Raw genomic sequence first — 13,299 nt, forward strand, 5'->3', positions numbered from 1 at the left:
GGAAAAACAAGAAAGAAAAGCATATAGCAAAAAAACACTTGCTTGACACCTTCAGCTCCCACATGTTTTTTTTTCGCTTCTTTAGAAACCAGCAATCTTCTTGAACCAGCTTCCCCTCTTGACGGCCGGCGCTGGTGCCCCGCCCTCTACCGCGGGTCTACCATCCCACGTCCTAACAGGCGGCTCTTCGTATGCAGGTGCATAGCTGGTGCGTCTAGCGTTCCTCTTGCGATCGCGTTCATCATCCATGGGCTTCATAGTCTCGTAGTTGCTTGCACGGCGGCTGTGCTTGTATGCGCGGTCGCGTTCGCGTTCTTTTTCTTCGGCTTTACGACGCTCGGCACGCTCCTTGTCGCGCTTAGGTCCGCGGCGGCCTGCGATGCGCAGGCGAATGTCTTCGTCTTGGGATTGGGTTTCTTCGTCGTCGTCGTCATCGTCGTTGGCGCCGGGCGCGGGGTCGAGTACGGTCTCGGAGATAGGGGGAGGTAGTGGTGGCTCGTTGGATAGAGATTCGACCCATGACGATGTTTTGTCACCGCTCTTGTTGTTCATGTATGGTATGTTTTCTTCTTCCCGTGCCTGACGAGAACTGCGGTGCTTGGTTCGGTTGGCGACGCCGTTGCGCTCGTCAAAGTAGTCAGTAATGGGCTCCCCACTAGCTTGTACCGGGTATTCGGAGTGACGCCTGGCAGCACGGCGTTCTTCGTGACGACGGCGACGTTCCTCGTCCTCGTCTATGTATGTCCGCCGACGTTCGGCCTTTGGACGCTCTTCTTCGCGGGTCTTGTCTTTGCGACGTGATGAACGCTTCTCGCGATCCCGCTCATCAGTCGGCTTACGGTCGCCTCGTGCCTTTCGCCGTTCTTCCTTCTCTGCCATGCGACGCAGTTGTTCCTCTGCTTCCTTGTTGCGACGTTCCAACTCGGCCATTTGCCGAGCCTTCTTCTCTGCAAGTGTCGCACGCTCGTTTTCACGCTCGCGCTCACGGCGCCTCTCAGCCTTAGCCTCTGCTTCTTCGAGTTCGGCACGACGAGATTCTTTCTCTGCATCGCGTTTCGCCCTACGCTCAGCTCGTCTTGCCTCTCGTTCGGCATCGTAATCAGCGCTGCCGTTGCCGCCGCCATTAGCACCAGACATCATAACTTCTTCAGGGTCCTGGGCGCGCGGATTGCGCAAACTGCGGCGCTCGTGTCGCAGTCGTTTGGCTTCATCATCAGTAACTGCGCCGCGTGTTGTGGATCTTTTGCGATGTCTGCGCTCATCTTCGGTCTCGTAGGCGGTGCGGCGGCGTTCGCGAGGTGCCTCTTCCGGCGCCGCTGCCTTCTTGCGCCCGAGTCCAAACATACCCTTGAAGCCTTTCACAGCAGCAGCAGTGCCTGCGACACCGGCAAGTGTGTTGATAGCATCTGAGTTGCCTCGCGCGCGACGAGGTCGCTCACGGTCCCGCTCACGGTCCCGTTCACGACGGGGCCGCTCAGCCTCGACTGGTACAGGGTCCGCCTCCATTGGGTCAACAACGATAGGGTCGTCTGCGCTAGGCGATGCACTCGTGGGTTCGAGTGGCTGTGCCGAATCACGCTTAGATTTGCGACGTGGATACTCTGGTCGGGAAGCCGGGGGAGGGGATTCATCATCAACTTCGTTCTCATCGTCCAAAGGATATGGGTCTAGAACAGCAATCAGGCAATTAGCTTCGTATGCTTGCGTATGACCAGGCCGGCCAATGAGAGATGCACTGTGATTAGCGGGGAGCGGCTTACCTCGACTTCTGCCCTTGTCTCTAGAATCCCTATTACTGGCTCTGCGGGACGAACCCTGCTCGCCCATAAGCCGAGCGGCCTTGGAAGACATCTTCGCATCAGTATCGGTCTGTGGTGGTGACATCATGGCGGCGTCCTGGTCGACAGAAGGTCGGCGTGACGATGTTTTCATGCCTGAGGTGCGATGTGACTTGGAGCGTGATGGTGGGGGCGGCGCAACGCCAAACATGCCACCGAGGCCTGTAGAAACCCGGGCAGTCTTGGAACGTGACACTGTTGGCCTGGCTGCATGCGCCTTGTCAGACCCGGAGGATCGTGATTTGATATCGTTGTCTCTGGATTCTGATGTTCGCCGGTGTGATTTTGTACGTGTCGCTTCAGGCCTGGTGGCACCATCCTCACCACCAGATCTTGTCTTGTTCTTTGACTTGGAAGCTCCGAACATACCACCCCAACCGCCAGAGGTAGTTCCACTACGGACTCTGTTGCGCTCCTTCTTGGGAGAATTTGCCTTGGGTTCAGGTAATGGCTCTGGAGGAGGAGTTGGGAGTTTGGCAGGCGCATCATCTTCATCTGCTGAAGCGGCGTCTTCATGGTCGATTATCTCTGGGTCCTCGGGCACTTCTTCAATTTCAGGTTCTGGCTCTGGCTCTGGCTCTGGCTCTGGCTCTAGTTCAGGTTCTGGTTCAGGTTCTGGTTCTGGCGGAGGTGGTGGTGCCTTGGTCCTGCTGCTCTTCTTGGACTTTTTGTGTTTTCTTTCAGAGACCACAACAACAGGTTCAGGTTCCGGTTCAGGCTCAGGCTCAGGTTCCGGCTCCTCTTCAACAATCGGCTCGGGTTCTGGCTCGGGCTCTGGCTCAGGCTCAGGCTCCTCCAGAACTGGTGGCGGTGGAGGAGGTGGAGGAGTTTCGTCGATGGACCACCCTCTCGATTTGCTACTCTTCTTGGACTTCTTAAGCTTCTTGAGCTCCTGCAGGACAAGAGGTACATGCACAGGTTCGGGTTCGGGCTCAGGTTCAGGCTCAGGCTCAGGTTCAGGCTCAGGCTCGGGTTCGGGTTCCTCAGGCTCTGGAGGTGGCGGCGCATCGACAAATTCCATGAAGTCTCCGTCATCGTCAGGGAATGCGCCTGGTGCAGGCGACCTTTCCTCAGGTACTTCGATAGGCTCAGGTTCGGGTTCAGGGATGATCAAAGGGGCTTCCTCCATCTTTGACCGTTTGGACTTCTTAAGAAGTTTTCTCTCCTCCTTGGACAATTTCTTTGGAGGCACCTCAATAACCTCGACCGCTGGAGGTTCAGGCTCCGGCTCCGGCTCCGGCTCTGGTTCTTCAGGTATAGGCTCTGGCACCGGTTCCGGTTCTGGCACAGCATGTCGACTTTTCTTGGACTTTTTCAGTAGTCTTCGTTCTTCCTTGGACAGCTTTTTTGGAGGTGCCTCTTCAACGATCACAGGTTCTGGTTCTGGTTCTGGCTCTTCCAAAACTGGCTCTGGCTCTGGCTCTGGTTCTGGCTCCTGCTCTGGTTCTGGTTCCGGCTCGTGTTTCACAGGCATATCCGTGATAGGATCGATTACGCTTCTGCGAAGGGAGATACCCCAAGCGCTGCCCCAACCACCTGCTGCTGCCTTTTGTTCCCTTCTGGTAGGCTTCTCAAGCTCAGCCAAAAGTTCGTTCGGGTCAGCATCTTTAACGAGGTCAAACAACTCATCGTCGTTTGCAGGTTCTGCAGGTTCTTCAGGGGGTGGCGGAGGAGGTGGAGGTGGAGGAGGGGCTTCCTCGACAACACCTCTCTTCTTTTTCTTTTTCTTTTCCTTGGAAGAGACAACCACGGGCTCAGGCTCAGGAACGACTTCTTGCTCGGCAGCAAGACGAGCAGCTTCAGCTTCAGCTTCCTCTGCCTCTAGTCGGGCTTTCTCGGCAGCTTCGGCAGCTTCGGCAGCTTCAGCAGCTTCAGCGGCTTCTCTCGCTTCGTTCTCCAGCCTTTCTTGTTCCTCAAGTGCTGCCTTTTCTCTAGCCTCGCGCTCGCGCCTCTGTTTGCTAGTCTCCTTCTTCTTGGATAGTCCGAATAGACCCCAACCAGAATTCTGCTCTGCTTCCTCTCTGGCCCTGGCTGCAGCTTCCTCAGCTTCCCTTTGAGCCCTCTCAGCCGCCTCAGCAGCTTCGCGTTCCAATCGTGCCTCCTCCTCGGCAGCAGCAACACGCGCGGCTTCTTCAGCCTCAAGACGTTCTTGTTCCTCGCGTTCAAGGCGTTCCCTCTCTGCTTGCTCAGCAGCCTCTTTCTCTAGACGCTCTTGCTCCTCTTTCTTTTCCCGGGCCCTTCGCTCTTTTGTGCTCTCCTTCTTCTTCGAGGATCCCCAGATACTAGCGCCCCACCCAGCAAGCTTCGATCCTGCAGATTCCTCCTCTTGCTTCTTCCTTCTCCTCCTCTCTTCCTCCTCTGCCGCTATACGTGCTGCTTCGGCTTGCTCTGCTGCGATTCGAGCTGCCTCAGCCTCAGCCTCCTCTGCCGCAATTCTAGCCGCTTCTGCTTCTGCTTCTTCAGCTGCAACACGTGCAGCTTCTGCCTCGGCCTCTTCTGCCGCGACACGTGCAGCCTCTGCTTCCTCCTCTTCTGCTGCGATTCGAGCTGCCTCAGCCTCAGCCTCCTCTGCCGCAATTCTAGCCGCTTCTGCTTCTGCTTCTTCAGCTGCAACACGTGCAGCTTCTGCCTCGGCCTCTTCTGCCGCGACACGTGCAGCCTCTGCTTCCTCCTCTTCTGCTGCGATTCGAGCTGCTTCTTCGTCTGCTTCTTCGGCTTCTCGTGCAAGACGCTCCTCCTCCTCTTTCTCAGCCGCCTCCCTCTCTAATCGTTCCTGCTCCTCGCGTTCTTTCTTTTCGCGTTTTTCGCGAGCTCGTTTTTCGAGAGTAGTTTCCTTCTTAGGCGGCTTAGTTGAAGCACCCAGAGAGCCCCACATGCTGCTGGACTTGCTTTCCTTGTCCTTCTTGCTCTTCTTCTTCTCCTCCACTGGTGCCTCTTCCACTACAGGCTCCTCGGCAGGCGGTGGATCATCGAGCGAGATGAGATCCTCAAAGGTATCAGTCGGGGCAACCTCCACAACTTCGCCCTTTTTCTTCTTCTTCTTAGAGGTGGTAGTGGTGAGATCCCCCCAGATATCTTCTTCCTCTGCGGGTGGAGGCGCTTCGATCGTCTTAAGCGGCGGAAGCTCGGGCTCAAACCCTCCTGGGGGTGTTGGCACATTCGGCGGTATAAGACCCTTTTTGCCCTTCTTGGTCTTCTTGCCAATGTTGAATGCAGCGCTTCCCCAGGGATCTTCTTCGTCAGGCTTTTGAACAGGTGTCGTAGTGTCCTCAAGTACCTCGACCGGGACATCCTTCTTGGGATCCTTCTTCTTTCTCTTGCTCCAAGATGGCGCACCCCAGTCATCTTCATTGTCCTCAGGTTCCTCGACGTCTTCGGGTTCCTGAATGGGCGGTGCTTCTTCAACTGGCTCAGGTTCTGGAAGTGCTTGTAGTTCGACTGATTTGCTGCTCTTCTTCTTTTTCTTTGATGCACCCCATATCGAGCTCAGACCCCAATCGGAACCTCTCTCTTCTTCTGGTGGTGGAGCTGGCTCGGGTTCCGGGATAGGCTCAGGTTCCGCTGGCGGAGGCTCTTCGATGATGACAGCAGCACCCTTCTTACCTTTCTTGACCTTTTTGACTACAGGTGCGGCTGAACCCCAATCATCCCAGCCATCGGCAGGCTTCACGTCCGCAGGTGGGGGTTCCAAGAATTCGGGCTCAGGAGGCGGAGGTGGAGGCGGCGGGAGCTCTTCCTCTGCTCCTTTCTTGCTCTTCTTCTTCTTCTTTGTGGTTGGTGCTGTAGCACCCCAATCACCCCAAGACTCCTCATTCTTCTTCTTCTCGGCCTCGGCTGCGGCTGCGGCTGCGGCTTCTTCTTCTTCCTCCATCCTCTTCAACTCGGCCTCTTCCTCTTCTATCCGTCTCTGCTCTGCTTCCTCTTCTTCTTGGCGCTGGAGCTCAGCAGCCTCTTCCTCGTCTTTGAGCCGCTGAGCCGCTTCCTCCTCTTCCTTCAGTTTGGCCTCTTTAGCCTCTCTGTCAAGCTTGATCTTGAGCTTTTTCGCCTGAGACTTGCTGAGGCCGGCATATGGATCAACAGCAGGCACTTCTGGCTTCGGAGGCTCCGGCTCAGGTTCAGCTGGAGCAGGCTCTGGTTCTGGTTCTGGCTCTGGGGGAGGGGGCGGTGGCAGCTCATCCTTCGCTCCTTTCTTACCTTTCTTCTTCTTCACTCCGGCAGCAGCTCCATCCCATCCACCACCCCATGGATCATCCTCCTTGATAGGTTCTGGAGCTGGCTCCTCAGGCACGGTCTCGTCGATCAAGATCCCTTTCTTGGTCTTTTTCTTAGACTTCGCGCCTGAGTCAATGCCCCAGCCATCGTCCTCGGCGGGTTTCTCTTCGGCGGGAGCGGAAGCTTTCAGACCACCAAAGTCGAAGTCGAATCCGTTTGAGTCCTTTTTCTTCTTCTTGTCCAAGGATCCCCAGGGGCTGTCCGAGTCTGCGCTAGAGTTCTTTCCACTGTCAAGAAGTCCGCCCCAGCCAGATGATTTGTTTGATGAGCCCCAACCAGAAGCCCAACTGCTTAGTCCAGGAAGTCCGAATCCAGATTTTGTTGCGCTAGTATCACTATTATTCATGTCAATTTTCGGTGCGCTTCCTTCGTCAAGGTTGATGTCGTCGAATGTTGTCGGTGGCCCTGCTGGTGGTTCAGGAGGAGGCGGGGGTGCGGCCTCGGCAGTCTATCGTGAGTTAGCGCCACGCGACATATAATTAAAGGAGCCGGGACAACGCGAACCTTCCCCTTTTTGCTCTTCTTCTTCTTGCCAGCACCGAACGAGGCCCAGTCATCCGTGTTCTGGCTCGGATTCGCCCAGCTCAGGTCAGCTGCCGCCTTTGTCACGGAAATAGTCGTTGCGGTGGCAGCAGCTGCAGCTGCGGCTGCATCCTCTTCCTCCTTCTTCTTGCGCTCGGCCTCCTCTTCGGCCTCCCTTGCCAGACGCTCCTCTTCCTCTTTCTGCAAGCGCTCCTCTTCCTCCTTCTGCAGACGTTCCTCTTCCTCTTTCTTGAGGCGCTCCTCTTCTTCCTTCTTCAATCTCTCCTCTTCCTCTCTCTGCTTCTTCGATTTCTTCTTGCCCTTGTCTCCATCGCCTCCATCTCCACCGTCTCCACCAGCAGCCCCACCGTCCGCAGGTGGATCACCACCGCTGTCGCCACCGGCAGGTTCCTCGTCCTTTTTCCCGTCGTCAACGGGAGCGGCCGTGGGTTTCTTCGCTGTAGTCTTGCTGTTCTTCTTCTTTGCGTGTGACCTGATGCCAGTATCGCAGTGCCCAAAATCAATGTCTATGTGTGGTGATTTCACATCTAGGCGGAAGGCGGAAGAGCCAGGTAGGCGCTTCTTGCTTGTGCGCGGACGTGTGGAAGCGGTGAGGCATAGTAAAGCGTCGAGGGAAGAGAAGGGAGAGTATTCAGGTATTTGCGCAATGGCCAGCGCATCGGTGGAGGTGTAGTCTGGAGGTAGGTCTGCAACAGATTCGTTGTACGAAGGTGGTGGGGGTTGAGAGATCGGCGGTAGTTGGTTCCATGGTTCTGGCGCGGACGCAGGAGCGGAGGATAGAAGGTCAGACAGCAGGGTCGCAAGGTCGGGCCACTAAAAAAAAAGTCAGATAATAAAGCGCAATGGAGCAACGAATGTGAGGATTTGTTCAGTAAGGTTGGAGGAGGTTGTGATGTGGTAGTGAATTAGGGACCAAAAACATGTGGATAAAAGGACCAAACAAAGCAATTTCGCCATACCGAGAGATCGCTGCGTCTTGATTTTCTATCGCCAGAGTCGCGAGTGTGCCGGCTATCGAGCGCAAACTCCAAATCGTCTATGAATTCGCCCATGCGACGGTCATTTCCAGACTCGCATGATGTCATGTCCCCAGCGCTGTAGGTGCTTGTGGGCCAAGCATTTGCTACTTCCAAGATTTCGCTCTTCCCGCCCCAAAAATGTTCAGCCGATCCAATCCTCGAAAGCGGCAGGGTCTTTTGTTTTGCGGGTGGCGCGACGGCGACGGCGCGACGAGAGCTGATAGGAGACATTATGCGAGTATGAGAGGCGCAAGTGGGAGGAGCACGGCGGAGGTAAGCACATGAGAGCTTGTGCGAGACCGCAAGAGGCGAGCGGCAGGAGGACGAGGGCGAAAGCGGCGAGTGTTGCTGTGGAGGAGGCGGAGGCAGGCAGGATGCAGCGTGACTTTGCTGGTGATTATGCTGCTGCAGGGGCTCGCTGCGCCCAGCTTTAGTAGTGCTAATAGTAGTGGTATTTGGAAATAGTAGTCGCAAGTAGGGAACGGTGGTAGCCACGGCAATCCCGCCCTAGGCCTGTATGTAAACACACGGCCGGGCCTCAACAAGGCGAGTATGGCTATGCAGACCGGCGCAGAGCACAGGCGACGGGCATAGACAGACCAAAAGGTACGCGACGGGCGGGCAGAGATGTAGCGCGGCAGAGGCAAAAAAGCAGGGGAACAGACGTCGCGAGTGGTCACAAGGACTGTGTGGTGGGTGTAGGATGTGTTTCCGCAAACGCCAATCGCTATCGGCGTCGAATGGCCTCCCCTCGGCTGGGCGCACCAAGCCTGTTGGAGGTTGCGGAGCGTTTCATCCACCTCGTCACACACACACGCGCCCGGGCCAGCAGGCGGAAAAATCCAAAAATGAGGGGTCGGATCTGTGTGCGTGTGGGTTCGTGCGTGCGAGAGTTTGTATGTAGTCTTTGTGTATAAGAGGGGCCCGGGGGGGGATTGAGGGGGCCAGGTAGTATCACGAGAAAAGTGAGTGGGTTAGTTTGGGCGGATGCAGGGAAAGAGTGATGCGCGCGATGCGATGCGCGATGCGGGCGGCAGAGGCCAAGTTATTCGGCTCGTGAAAGGAAATCGGACGGGTCAGGCCCAGGGTGTAGTGCAAGCGGCCATGGGGGAGATGGGTCGAGCAAGACTCTGCGAGTGCGTGTGCGTATGCGTGCGTGTGTTTGGAGGCGCCCGGTGCGCGCAGCAGTTACCGTCTAGGACGACTCCCAGCCATGCTGGCCGTGTGGGCCAATTGCGGAGGGCGATGTGGGTATTGGGTGATGCTGGCAAGCTTCCGTCCCATCTGTTGCGCTACACCGCCAGTCCTCTCTACATAGTCTAGTACACCCGCCACCCCTCCAAGCCCTCACCCAATCCAACCACCCCGCCAGCACCCTTCGCCGACTGCGGCACAAGCTGCACGCCTGCCACACGTGCATGCCGCGCGCCCGTCTGGCCACTATGGCTGGCCCCGTGTTACCGCTACTCTACACCAGGTGTACGTCGACAGCGCACTGTCGGCCAGACGCTGCATATGTAGAGTAATGTCTTCCCGTCCCTCCGCCTCCCTCGGCCCAGCATGACGACTTCTTGGCTCCGTTTGGTGGGGCGGCAACCGCACACTAGAAGGCCGCCTGCCTTCGTCACCAGCTCCACACCATCGTTCCTCAGCCTTCTGATCACTTCTGATCGGAGCCTAGCCTACAATCACGGTCAAGCCCAATGCGCTGGGGGAACAGTAGAGCATTTTTTTAGATTGGTTTGGTAGCCCTACGTGCATGCATGACAGCCGTGTGTCAGCCTTCTAGAGCTCCCTCTTACGAGCTACCAGCTTTAGAGCTTACTCTCGGCCACAAACGCAGAACAAGAAGAAAAAAATTGTATGTCCACCTACACCGGAGCTCGTGACCCCGCGCCCGCCTCGGGGTATCAATACACAAAGGAAAGAAACCATCTAGAGTCGTGACCTCTCAAAGGAGATGCAAGCAAATCTGCCAAAGTGTGTTTTGAAAGAAGAATAAGAGAAATCAATACAAAGAGAAGAATGAGAAGAAAAAAATAAGACGAAGAAGGAGAAGAGTATCTGCAACGCTAAAAGCAAGACATACGACGACTGCAAAAAAAATGTCGACGAGATTATACGTGATATCCAGAGGGGCTCGTGGGGGGACAGGGTCCGACCTTACGCTAAGTCGCAGCATCCAAGTTAGACATTACCATGTAGTTTGGAAACACAAAAAGAGATTCAAGTAAGTGAACGCGCCTGCTCTCAACAAGTTTGGCCGTCTTCCAGGTCCTCGCCCATGAGAATCTTGCGCGCTTCGTCAAGTCTTCGTCGCCATGCCTTGCGCTCGTACGCCTCGCCGTACGTGCTCTGTAGCTGCGAGCATACGTGTTGGATGCCTGCAGCAACGCCGTACACCAGCTGCGTCTCTTCGTCGCTGAGCGCAATCCGTGGCTCGTCTCTTGAATTTTCCGTCAAGATGGAGAAGAGTTTGGACGTTTGCAGGCCGCTGGCAAACTCGGCTGGTGAAGGCGAGCCCCGAGATAGTGATGACTGAGGAGGGGAGATGCCGCTACTGCGCATGTTGATCGCCGAGTCGGACCGGAGCGACAAATAGCTGTTCCGACCAATACGCTGAGAAAGTAATCGTGATTGACCGGACATTATCTGCTGCGAGAACTGGTCCATCTGCTCGTTCGCATCCTCATCGTCGTCGTCTTGCTCTTCGGCTGCAGTGGCAAATGTGGCCACCGTCGATACCGAGTCCGCGCTCGGGTTCCGTTGGTGAAACGATACTCGCTTTTCAGCTTTGCTCTGCTCCTCGCCAGTCTGAACAGCCGTCACCGGTCGCGTCGTGGCTACCGAGGTACCCGAACTTGTGCTGGACCGACGGTCTCCCAGACTGTACGTTCCCATTGCACTGTGCAGGAAGAAAGTTTCGTAGTCGAATGCATCCACTCGGTCCTCGTGTCGCTCCGTCGTAGGCATCTCGTACACCGCATCCTCGTATACGCTCTCTGGGTCAGCCTCCCCGTCCTCGCCATAGATTGAAACGAAGTCACTATCATCTACCTCGGACGGCTCATATGCCTCAGACTCTTCGGAATCGACCTCGGGCTCTCCGTACGAGCGGCCAGAGTATACATTCCCTCTGGTAGTTGCGGGTTGGTCTTTGTACTGTGTCACTAGTTTCTCTCCGTGCAATTGCGAGGTTGTGGTGGTAGCAGTCAATGGCCGGTCCTGGACTTCGGGATAGAGCCCAGTCCGAGTTTGCGGTGAAGTTGTGATGCCCAGCCCAGTAGTTCCAGTAACGGGGCTTTCAGGCCGATATGTGTTTGATGAAGGATACCATGTGTCGGCCGAGGTAAAGGGGCTAGGTGCACGTAGACTCTGTATACTGCGCCGCCGAAGGTGATCTTCTTGTGCTTTCAGCTTCAGACTCGAGATTCTACCCCTGAGATCATTCATCTGGTCACGAAGGCCACTAGCTGCGGATGTAGATCGGTGTATCCTGGCTCCATCTTCGTCTTCGCGTAGAGTTTCTAGCACGGGCGGAGATTTGGAACTTCTCGAAGCAGATCGTACAGCTTGCTCGCGTTCTGAGGTATTCCAGGTATTACGTGCGTCGCGAAGTTGATCTACGCTTCGGGATTCTTTGATGGGAAAACGCCCCTGACCATAGCTCTCTGGCGCCCATGGACCACTGGTATGACCGAATGCACTCGAGGCTCGTTTGATTGACGAGGCTCTCGACACGTACGAGAGAGTAAAGGGAAGCGGCACTGATGTTTCACTCAGGTTGCGCGAATGGCCAGAGCTGCCATTGGGGGTGAGTAGCGACTGTCGGTAGGAAGAGAGGCGCGGAGGGATCGGTCCCATGCCGGCATAAAGTCGTCGGTCACGCTCGCGGCTGGCTGCCATGTGGTGTGAAAGGTCAGAGGACAGGCCGCCCTTAGGGCTAAAGGTGGGTGAGGTGACCAATGACTCTCGTGCTCCCCGGAGATTTCCCTCCATGACCTGTTATGATAAGCATTGGCTCAATTGGGATGCAAAACCGCATAAGTTGGGGACAAGGCGTACATTCAACCTCTTTTTGGCATTAGCCAGGATGATCTCTGCCCTTCTGCTGAGCGCTGCTGACGAATAGGGATCGTCTTCATCGTCACTGATATTGGCTGTCATTGCGTCGCCAGTGTCGGTGTCAGCCTTTGAGCGGTGTCGTCGCTCCTGCTCTTCGAGATCTACGCCGCTATCGTCGAAATTGTCGTGGCTGTCGAAGCCGGGCCAGTGATCGAGATCCTCGGTGAAGATTGAGCTGGACGAGGGACTGACTTTGCGCTGGTCGTGGCCGCGCCAACTGCCGGGCGAGTGGCTGCTGGGAGCAGTGTGGATGGTAGGCGACGAGGCCAGAATGAGATCACGGGTAGTCATGCTCCTGGAGGAAGCGACTGAATCGGCTGCGTTGCGAAGCGTCGAGCGCGAGGACTGTGCGGAAAGCGAGGACTGTGCTGATAGTGACGGGAAACTTATTTGTTGTGAGGCGCGGCGCCGGCTGTGGAGTCCTGAACTTAATCGGCGAGGACTCGAGTCGGCATGCCGGTACAGGTCGGATGGCGAAGGCGGACGCTCAATCAAGGGAATGGGCGAGGTTGCGCGCTCGTAGTCGGCCTCGAGGGCGGGCAGGATCATGCCCGCATCGCTGAGCGTCGGGGAGCGCTGTCCCCTGGGGAGAGCAGGACGGGAGGCTGCAGTGACGGCCATGAGTGGGTGCAGGGGGGGCGGACGGGCTGTTACCTTGGCTTGGCTGCAGTGCTGATGAACATGTTCGTCGAGCAGACGGCGAGGGAGAGGGGAGGCAACGTTTTTTTTTCCTTGAGCGCGAGACAAGACGCGAATCAAAGGCAGTGGTTGAGCAGGTGGGACAGGACTCGAGAAGCGGAAGATGCTGGGCGCCTGGGCTTGATTTTCATAATGTCAGCGTGATTAGGGCTGTGGACGGTTTGCGGCATGGGCCAGTCTACGCCTGGAGACATGTTTAGGGGCAGCTTGCTAGGGGTTAGCAGTGGATTGATTCCCCGGCCAAATTGCACGGTTGCGTCTCCCCTCAGCCGGTGAGGATTCTTTGTATGATTCGTGTGATTCGTCGTGGGCAGGGCCAAGCTCCCAGGGGCACGTGCAAAGCTGCAAGGCACCCTCTCCCCATTGGCGCCACCCATGTTGCTCATTTTGCGGGCTGTGGGTGCATTGCTGCCGCCCAACGCCTCCCACCACTCATCCATCCATCCATCCATCCAGGGCCTCGCCTCGCCTCGCCTTGCACCCACCGCGACAAGCCAGCCCACCCACCCGTCCGTCCGTCCATCCAGCCCTCGAGCAATTCGCGACTACACACCAGACGACCATTGCCGGGCGCGCACGCGGACCGCCTCCCTTTCGGGCCGGAGCTCCACGATCAACGCCTCTCGCTACTGTCGACCACGTGACCCACCGCTGCCTGCTAAGCACTCACTTCCACATACCCACATGTACTACACACTTCATACGTGCGTACACATCAGCATGTATGCACACATCCTCCCCCATGTCCGGCTAATGCAGGTACCCCCGCCCGACGTGCAGCAGAAACAAATCTCCCCAAACAC

At 56.5% G+C, this 13,299-nt stretch overlaps 3 protein-coding genes across 3 annotated transcripts; 1 reads left to right on the forward strand and 2 right to left on the reverse strand.

Moving 5' to 3' along the window:
* Window positions 1-84: 84 nt before the first annotated feature.
* COCVIDRAFT_77286 (hypothetical protein) lies at window positions 85-7,903 on the reverse strand (the record flags this gene model as incomplete). The annotated part of the gene is made up of 5 exons (XM_014699122.1): window positions 85-1,667; window positions 1,713-4,241; window positions 4,491-6,558; window positions 6,615-7,466; window positions 7,781-7,903. Coding segments are annotated over 5 exons (7,155 nt in total), but the record flags the coding sequence as incomplete, so codon positions are not given.
* Window positions 7,904-9,922: 2,019 nt separating this feature from the next.
* On the reverse strand, window positions 9,923-12,418 carry COCVIDRAFT_104444 (hypothetical protein; the record flags this gene model as incomplete). The annotated part of the gene is made up of 2 exons (XM_014699123.1): window positions 9,923-11,674; window positions 11,738-12,418. The coding sequence occupies 2 exons, from the start codon at window positions 12,416-12,418 to the stop codon at window positions 9,923-9,925; spliced, it is 2,433 nt and encodes an 810-aa protein (XP_014554609.1).
* Window positions 12,419-12,664: 246 nt separating this feature from the next.
* COCVIDRAFT_39481 (hypothetical protein) lies at window positions 12,665-13,250 on the forward strand (the record flags this gene model as incomplete). Its single annotated transcript, XM_014699124.1, has 2 exons — window positions 12,665-12,768; window positions 12,995-13,250. 2 exons carry the CDS (start codon window positions 12,665-12,667, stop codon window positions 13,248-13,250), a joined length of 360 nt encoding a protein of 119 aa, XP_014554610.1.
* Between the last annotated feature and the right edge of the window lie 49 nt (window positions 13,251-13,299).

Source organism: Bipolaris victoriae, assembly GCF_000527765.1.
Source record: "Bipolaris victoriae FI3 unplaced genomic scaffold scaffold_66, whole genome shotgun sequence".
Classification (NCBI taxonomy): Eukaryota; Fungi; Ascomycota; class Dothideomycetes; order Pleosporales; family Pleosporaceae; genus Bipolaris; species Bipolaris victoriae.